This window comes from Bos indicus, chromosome 22 (assembly GCF_029378745.1).
Source record: "Bos indicus isolate NIAB-ARS_2022 breed Sahiwal x Tharparkar chromosome 22, NIAB-ARS_B.indTharparkar_mat_pri_1.0, whole genome shotgun sequence".
Lineage (NCBI taxonomy): Eukaryota > Metazoa > Chordata > Mammalia > Artiodactyla > Bovidae > Bos > Bos indicus.
In genome coordinates, this window is record NC_091781.1 from 9,649,471 (window position 1) to 9,658,288 (window position 8,818).

The 8,818-nt window shown below is 43.3% G+C and overlaps 1 protein-coding gene across 20 annotated transcripts in view; it reads left to right on the forward strand.

The window, feature by feature from the left end:
- The window catches only part of ARPP21 (cAMP regulated phosphoprotein 21), a 164,064-nt gene extending 161,512 nt beyond the window's left edge, over positions 1-2,552 (forward strand). For all 20 annotated transcript variants that reach the window (XM_070777372.1, XM_019984570.2, XM_019984574.2 and 17 more), the window contains 2 exons: positions 482-630; positions 1,771-2,552. In XM_070777372.1, coding sequence (XP_070633473.1) covers positions 482-630; positions 1,771-2,028 — 407 coding nt within the window. In that variant the 3' untranslated portion in view covers positions 2,029-2,552. The remainder of the gene's footprint in view (positions 1-481; positions 631-1,770) is intronic.
- Positions 2,553-8,818: the final 6,266 nt, after the last annotated feature.

Sequence of the window (8,818 nt, forward strand, 5' to 3'; positions counted from 1 at the left end):
TCTTCTTGGGCACTAAGGCATGGAAAATAGAACGTGTCCCAAGTTAAGAGGCTGTTTGGTGATCTCTCTGTGAAGTGAGGTAGTGCAGGAAAGTCAGAGGGTGAGAAAATGAGTCAATTTAATAAAGAAAAACTTGATACTTTGTGACTTCTCCAAGAATCATTGAAACCAAAGCAAAAGACAGATCTGAAAGGTATAATTTACAGCAGTCAACCAACATCAGTAGAGGTTCCCATCTTTGTGTCATGAAGAATGTACCACTACCACAACACTAACCCTTGGATGGAAATATCAGTGAAATTTTTGGAGTCATACCCTCATCCACTCTTGAGAAGCAAAACATGCATAGTTAGGAAATAAGCATTCCTAATACAGAGTGAAAGGTCTTCAGGTTGGCTGGTGAAGAAGTTCTCTTACTCCATGCAATTTCATCTTCGTTCTCCTCGGTACAACCAGTTCAAAAGATGTTTCCTCTTTGCAGGTTACCAGCCAGTCTTGTCTGGTCAGCAGGGGTTCCAAGGCCTCATGGGGGTGCAGCAGCCACCTCAGAGTCAGGGCGTGATGAGCAGCCAGCAGGGAACTCCAGTGCAGAGCGTGATGGTCTCCTACCCAACCGTGTCTAATTATCAGGTGCGTGTCTGGAGCTTGGGAAACAGTGCTTTGAAAGCAGAACTTGCCGAAGTACAGGCTGTGGGTGTGTCCCCGTCTCAGGTGGTTGGCTAGGTGGTAGGGGGTGCTAGGTGCCGTCGTGTTGATGATTTTGAGTCAAGATTACACTAGACAAATAGAAAACAGAAAATGTACATTTCTATAACACAAATGGCTTTTGAATGCCCTTCTAAGTCTGGTTCCATATAAACTTTCTATTCTTTCAAGTTCTGTTCATAAAGACCTCTAGACATTCTGTTGAAATGGTACTTAATGAGAGACAGTCCTCGTGACAAATTTTCGTTTGTTTTGATCACAGCCAAAGAAACTTCATTTCACCACAAATTTAACTTATAAAGCTTTTTAAATGGCATCTCAGATTGATCTAAAGGGTATTTATTGGACCTGACAGTTGAATTTTCCAGACTAAACTCACATTGAGTATTTAAAGTGTCACACCCCCTTCTGTAATGTATATTCTGAAATTCACTGAGAGGGAAAGTGAAGGGTTGGTGAAGTATGTTAATCCTTCAGTTTAGCTGCACCAAGGACCTCTGGCCCTAGAGACCCTCTCCTCAGTCTTCCTGCCTTGACCATCCTTGTTCACGTTGCACCGGTCTCTACTGCCAACTCAATATGAAATGTTCTTGAAAGTTGCAAGTTGAGAGTGAGGTAGGTTCCTGGGACAAGAGCCTCTGTTATTATCAGTGGCTCCAGGCCACTTTGCATAAAACCAGAATGGGAGTGTGGCTTTCCAAAACAGAGAGAAATCCAGAGAGGGGGGTGGTCCACACGGCAGTCCCTGGAGAGCCAGGAAAGGGGAAGGAAAGAGGCTCAAAGCTAACACTTTCTGAGCATTTACTTCTCACCAGACACGGCCCAAGTGCTGTTGCATCCTCCTGCAGCTCGATTTCAGGGGCCACTTTGAAGGAGGTGTCATTATGCACGTGGAATCAGAAAATCAGGGCGGTTAAATGGTTTGCCCAGTGTGAAACAGCTGATAAAAGGCAGAGCTGGGGCTCCAATCCCAAAGCGTGACTGTTTTTGATGACACGACCGTAGCTTGCGGGACACCCTGGAAGGCTCTCCTCATACAGGGACGTGTCTTGTGTCTCCGCACAGGTGCCAATGACCCAGGGTTCTCAAGGACTGCCCCAGCAGTCGTACCAACAGCCACTCATGCTACCTACCCAGGCCGGCCAAGGCTCCCTCCCAGCCGCCGGGATGCCCGTGTACTGTAACGTCACACCGCCGACCCCTCAGAACAACCTTAGGCTGGTGGGCCCGCCCTGCCCCTCCAGCACTGTCCCCGTGGTGTCGGCCAGCTGCAGGACCAACTGTGCCAGCATGAGCAACGCCGGGTGGCAGGTCAAGTTCTGAGCGCTCCGGCTGTGGCCCGTGTCTTCCGACACTACCGTGGCCCTTTGCGGGAGGAGGAGCCAGGTGGGCAAACTCGCTGAGGACTTAAGTATTCACTCCACACCCAAATGACTGCTGCTGGTATTCTGTAAAAAAAAAAGACTAATCCACACGTTAGCTGGTTAATGGTGCATATTTCCGTCATGTCCGCTAGGTATGCCTTTCTAGCTTAGCTAGTGACATGAATTCATCAAGGTAAGATTTTCTCCTACCACTGAATACCACTGTGTAGACGATACTATCCCTAATTTGGATTCTTAGTTTTGTACTTTGTGTTGAGTTTGTGATGCTAAGAAGTATTTAAAAAAAATTATATACTGCAATCACATTGTACCAAAGCTGTAATGGAAAAGAAAAGAATTGATGAATGGAAGGAATAATTTATATACACAATAGAGTTTTCTTTTTTTAATGGATATATACTGTATTGTAGTGTTTAATCGAAATAAAACTATTTGACCTTATGGAGGAAGGTCATGTTTTTACCACCAGTTTCTTTCACTCTCTGTTCCCCTGTGTGTTGGCTTGTGTCCCTTTTATCCCCTTCAAGCACTACTTTATAAATAATGCACAGAAAAGATATTCTGGGTGTTTGTAGATGAACTGGTATCACACTAGTAGGCAAACACGGCACCAACTGCAGTTTCTTGTCGTGAATACCACAGGGCTGGCTCCTGGAAATAAATGGCATGCAGCGTATCCACTCATTGAACACACATTTTTGAAATGCACACACTTGGCCTTTAGTTTTAGGCCCACTGAATGCATGTAGCTGTACTTCACCGGCTGGGAAAATCCGCGAACAGCAGCTCTGTACCAAATCCTGTGCTAAACCCTGTGCCAGCTCCATTCAAATTCCATCCACCACCTGGGAAACAAGGAGACTTTGCTTAGAGGGAAATTAAAAGAGGCACAATCTAGGACTTCCTGGGTGGCCCAGTGGTTGAGAACCCACCTGCCAATGCAGGGAACACAAGTTCAGTCCCTGGTCCAGGAGGATGCCACATGCCAGGGGGCAACTGAACCCGTGTGCCACAGCTACTGAGCCTGCATGCCCTGGAGCCCGTGTGCCGGAAGAGAAGCCACCACAGTGAGAAACCTGCTCTCCGCAACGAGAGAAAGCCTGTGCTCAGCAACGAAGACCCAACACACTCAGAAAGAAAGAAAGAAAGAAAGAAAAGAAACCGGCCCAGTCTAACTTCACCCATTATGTTGGGTCACATAGTGAAAAGTACCACAGGTATTGACAGTAAGTCAGGAACTCAAAGGTGCTGATGCTTGTCCTAATGATTTAAAACAAGGCAAAATAAAGCAAGCATTTGGTTACCAAGATGCAAAACAGTCACACACACACACACACAAAAACATTGAAAAGGCTGTTCCTGTATAATCTCAAAATGTTTACCTCCCTGTGGATTCTGCAGGTAAGACCGATTTATGACAACCTTTGAAAAATAACATCTGAGTATCATCTCTGGCCCTTCCAGGGGGTATTTAATGAGAGAATAAAACCCCACAGCTTTCACTTTGCTATAGACGTACAATGACTAACAGTTCTGTTAACTCTATACCTAAAAAACACTTGCCAGTGAGAAGGATTTGGAAAGTATGTATGGGTAATTCCCATTATTTTTCACATTACCACATTCTGTATATTAGATTTTTTCATGTCCATGTCCTTTAGCTGGAGATGGAGTTAGGCAGCCAGATGCAAACCACCTTCCAGATTGAGTTCAGTCGCTCAGTCGTGTCCGACTCCTTCTGACCCCATGAACCGCAGCACGCCAGGCCTCCCTGTCCATCGCCAACTCCCGGACTCCACCCAAACCCGTGTCCATTGAGTCGGTGATTACTGCTCCTTAATTTTACATTAATTTTCCTTTAAAAGGGAATTTCACACATACCATCATCACCTTCATTCCTCGTGAAGTCTGTTCCATTTCCCCACTTCTCAGTCTACTGACTTCATCATAAGTAAACCAGAACTATGACAAATGTTCTAAGAAAAAGGGATGTTGCATTTTTAAATTGAGCCATTAAACCAATAGGTTGAGTAGCTTTTAAACCAAGAGCTGCTCTGAGAAGAAGCAAAGTGTTCGCCAAATTAGTATTTTCCCCTAATGGAAGGAGGCGGCTGACCAATATGGACTCATTTTTGAAATACATTTTCCATGGAGCCCTGTGACCCTGGCAGTGATCCCAAACCCAAGGATCCAAATATAGGCTGAATGTTTTTTGTTTTTTTTTTCCATACTATTCTGAGAAATTTGAAGCACTTCTTTAATGAGTCTTAGAGTTACTGAGCCTTCTTTCCCATGGATTTGAAGCCTACATCATGCTAAGGGTAAAGACAGATAGATCTTTTTTGTTGTTGGCCATTCTTTTCCAAATGTTTTACTCTCATATTTAGACATTTGACTTTTATTGCATAGCAAATCCCTTTACTTACTGTTTATAGCTGAGCCATCTTCCTTCCTTTCACTAAATGTTTGTATCCAGTATTACTTTATTCCTAATATCATGTTAAACTTACTTTACATTTGAATATTCGAGATGGCTGCGTAGGGAGACAGTTTTATTAGTGAAGCACTTCCAGAATTTAATTTACTGTCAGGAGAACATTCAGTTGTTTTCACATTGATTAAAACTGTATTACAATCACATTTGGAAATTATATATATGTCTATAAACTTATATAGATACATATGTAAATAAATATACAGTCATCTCTGATGATTCTCCATGTGAAAGTAAAAGAGAACACAACTGACTCATGCATTCATTTATTCAGCAAACTTTTACTGCATACTTGATTATATCCTAATTAGTGACACAATTCCAAGTAAGACTACAAATACATTTCATGCCCACAGATTTACTCTTGTAAGTTTTTTCATACATTTGGTTATCCTGTGATGGTTAGAACTGAATGTTCTAACTAGGATACCAATGAATTTCAGCCATTTTATTGTTTTAATATCATTCCCCAGCACGTGGAGTAGGATAAGACCGTGTGTTACATAACATTATGGAAATGGAATTATGTAATTAATTATAAATATAGCTGGAGGCTAAGTCATAAATCACAAAACAAAACAGCTGGGGTAGGGACGTGCCTGGTGATCCACTGGTTAGGACGCTGCACTTCCACCACAGGGAGCATGGGTTCAGTCCCTGGTGGGGGAAGTAAGATCACCCGTGCCGCGTGGCGCAGCCAAAATACAGGGGGAAAGTGGAGTGCATATGAGCCAGAGCAGCTTCTCGAGAAGAAGGACAAAGCAGGCACAACCGGGAAGGAGAGTGGCAGCGGAAATGGCTTTTGCCGTCAAAGTAAGTGAGTGCTTGGACTCAGCCTCCACTTTTGCCGTCAAAGTAAGTGAGCGCCTGGACTCAGCCTGCACTTTTGCCGTCAAAGTAAGTGAGTGCTTGGACTCAGCCTCCACTTTTGCCGGCGGCTGGCACAGGAGGCCGCTTCCATGCGCCTGTCCCCCAGCTGCCTGTATTCTGCATACACAGGCACATCCAGGACAGAGGGGCATGCCCACCCTCACCAGCACCGGGGTGCCCTCATGGGCAAACTCATCATTCCCAGGCCAAAAACAATAAAAGAACTGCACATACCTCACCCTAAAGGTGGAGTCCAACCACATCTTGCACACTTTAAAATCCAAGCAATATCTTACAACAGTTTTTCTAAAACATTTTCTTTCCATAGAAGACTTTTTCCTTGGGATATTTATAGTTGTTAGATTAAACCTGACTGTTCCCAGGACAATTATAATTGGAAGACAAGGTTAATGAAGGCCAAAAATCTTTTAAAAAGCTATCTGATTTCTGGAAACCTTTATGATATAACAGGGAAGCATAATTTGCATATTTTCTCAAACATATTTGAACGAAATATCCTCTTCACAGAATATATCAAGAGACTAATATTATGAGGTACATATATTTTTAATTATATTAAGGCATCTGAAACCAAGAGTACAAACACAGCTATTTTATTTCTATAGATACCATATTAGACTATTATAAAAGGTAAATGTAATAATACTACAACCTCACTTCCAGCTGTGACATCTTTGGGTAACTGCCCCTAGAGTGCATTATTTACTCCTTGAACACATGAGCTGAAAGGTAAGCCTTGGCACCAATATTTCTGGACTTTTCAATTCTTAACATTAAAGGACTTCATATTTCTATTTATGTCTAACATGGTAGTAACAGTCATACAGCTATGTAGATATAGTTATTCCAAATGATCTTTCAGATCTCTATGTGAGTGTAAAAGAGAACAAGACTGATTTATGCATCGAAGCATTGATGCCTTTTTATTCATTTCAAGACCTTGTACCACAGTCTGTGGAGCCTGTGCCTTTAGGAACTTCGTGAGTTTTCAGAATAAATTATACCAAATAACTAACTAAAAATATAGGAAGCTAGTCATAAGTCTTTTATTTTAAATATAAGACACATTAAAATGGGATTCTGGAGAAGGAACGGGTGGCTTCTGGCTGTGGTTTTATGAGGCTTTTGACTGGGGCCCTGTTGAACAGATGGAATTGGAGCCTGCAAACCTTAGTGTGGATGAGCCCCAGCCTAGCCAGGAGAAATGCCTAGGGAGAGAAAAAGGAAGAAAAAGATGAACTACAGTAAGTCCCCTACAGACAAATAAGTTCTGTTCTAAGAGTGCATTCGTAAGTCTAAATTGTTTGTAAGTCCAACAGTTAGCTTAGGTCCCCAACTAACACAATCGGCTATATAGTAGTGTACTGTAATAGGTTTATACTACTTTTCACACAAATGACACACACACAAAAAAAAAACAAAAACATTTTTAATCTTACAGTCCAGTATTTTGAAAAGTACAGCAGTGCAGTACAAAAGCTGGCATACAGGGGCTGGTATCAAGTGAACAGGCAAGAAGTTACCGACGGGAGGAGGGAGAGCAGGTGGGAGATGGCAGAGCTGAAGGACTGTCAGCAGCAGAAGATGGAGAGCAGACTGCAATTTCACTCATGCCTGATGTTGATGCCATGGGTTCTGGCTCCTTGCTAGAACCAGAAGCACATTCACATCTCTGAAAGTTCACAACTTGAAGGTTTGCGTGTTGGGGACTTCCTGTATAGGTTGGCTGGAGTGGGAGGTGAAGCACAGAAGAAAAGGAGAGACTGAATAATGGGAAATTGACAGAGGGCCTGGCTGGGGTGATCTTGAAAGCAGGTCAAGAGATAACAGGCAACCAGAGGCTCCTGAAGATTTGGGAATGACAAGTCATGTGATCTCAGCCATGGTTCATAAAGAAGCATGGGCCTCAGCAAGTGGTATGGATGAGACTTGAAAAGGATCTTCCTTCAGAAACCAGAGATGAACACAGTAATAGTGATGATCGGGTGCTGAGCAACAGTTAGCATCAGCATTGTTGGGCTCAGTCAGAAATGAATCCTAGATCTTAAGTCTTAGCAATTCTGTTTTTATGGGCAGCAAAGCTTTAGTGCTACGTATTTCCTTTTTCCCTCATGGACAGAAGCTTCTGTACCTAAGCGCACTGTCTTAAGCTGCATCACAAGGCACAGTTCCTACAACCTTTTAAGGTAAATGAGACTGAAGAGAAAACTGAAATAGCACAGCGGGGCTGCCAAGTCTCCATCACGATGTAGCTTGTATCAACCCCCAATATGCAGCAACAACAGATATCAACTGCCTAGTCGCTCTTGTTAAAAGACAAAACAGAATAAAACTGGTGAGACATTTATCCATTCTGGCTCACAAAACAGTGTTTGTTTTTTTTTCTGTACTTTGCCGGATGCCACTTCTTCTATACAGGACCAAAAATATTTGCTTCCTCCCCTATTATTCTGTCTAAAACCCTCTTTACTGAGAAAGCTGTTTTCATTAGGGCTTTGACATTATTTTCCAGTAGTCCTCAGCTGTAGTGTCTGTTTTAAGTTCAAGCTGCCTTCTGTGAAGTTTTGCAATCTCCAATCTTCTCCTTCCAAAGTAGATTTACCCCTATTACGTGTCATCAGTGGCAAGAGCTTTTCACTCCTGGAACTGGGCTCCCTGCTGCTCCCAGCATTGTGCACACATTGAGGGGGAGAGGCATCTGATACTATTCTTCCATGGAGAAAAATCACCTCCTGATTGATGTCCTAACAGAGAACCGGGTCATCTACTGGGCACGAGGCTGCTTCTGCTCAGACAATAATAACCAACCCCCTGACTGCAGATGTGCAGTGAGTGCTTTGACATTCAAGTTTATTATTTGATTTGTTTCACTGCTTTATTCCATATTCCTCTCACTGTTGTTACAGGAGGAGAGGAAGTCAGATACTGAGCAAACAGGAGGAGACGTAAATCTGAAGAGGGGTGAGCCTTGAACCCGGGATTTGATGAACAGTCAAGGAGCAAACACATCAGGCATTCATGATAATGTGTATACCGCTGATGCACTGGTCAGACTGATTGGGCTAGATAGCATCCTGTTGGAAAAGAGTTGCTTTTTGAATGTTCAAGACCTCACTTCTTCAGAGTCTGGTGCAAACAGGGGATGGCGGGGGTGGCAGCGGCGGGGGGTGGGGGGTGCTCATGTGGGGGTAGAGAAGAAGAGGACACAGAATATAGAGGTCCTGGAATTAAAAATAGGACAGCTTATTGTGAAATTTGACAGGGGAGGTTGGCCATGTTGTGCAGCATGTGGGATCTTAGCTCCCCAACTAGGGATCAAACCCACACCCCTTGCACTGGAAGC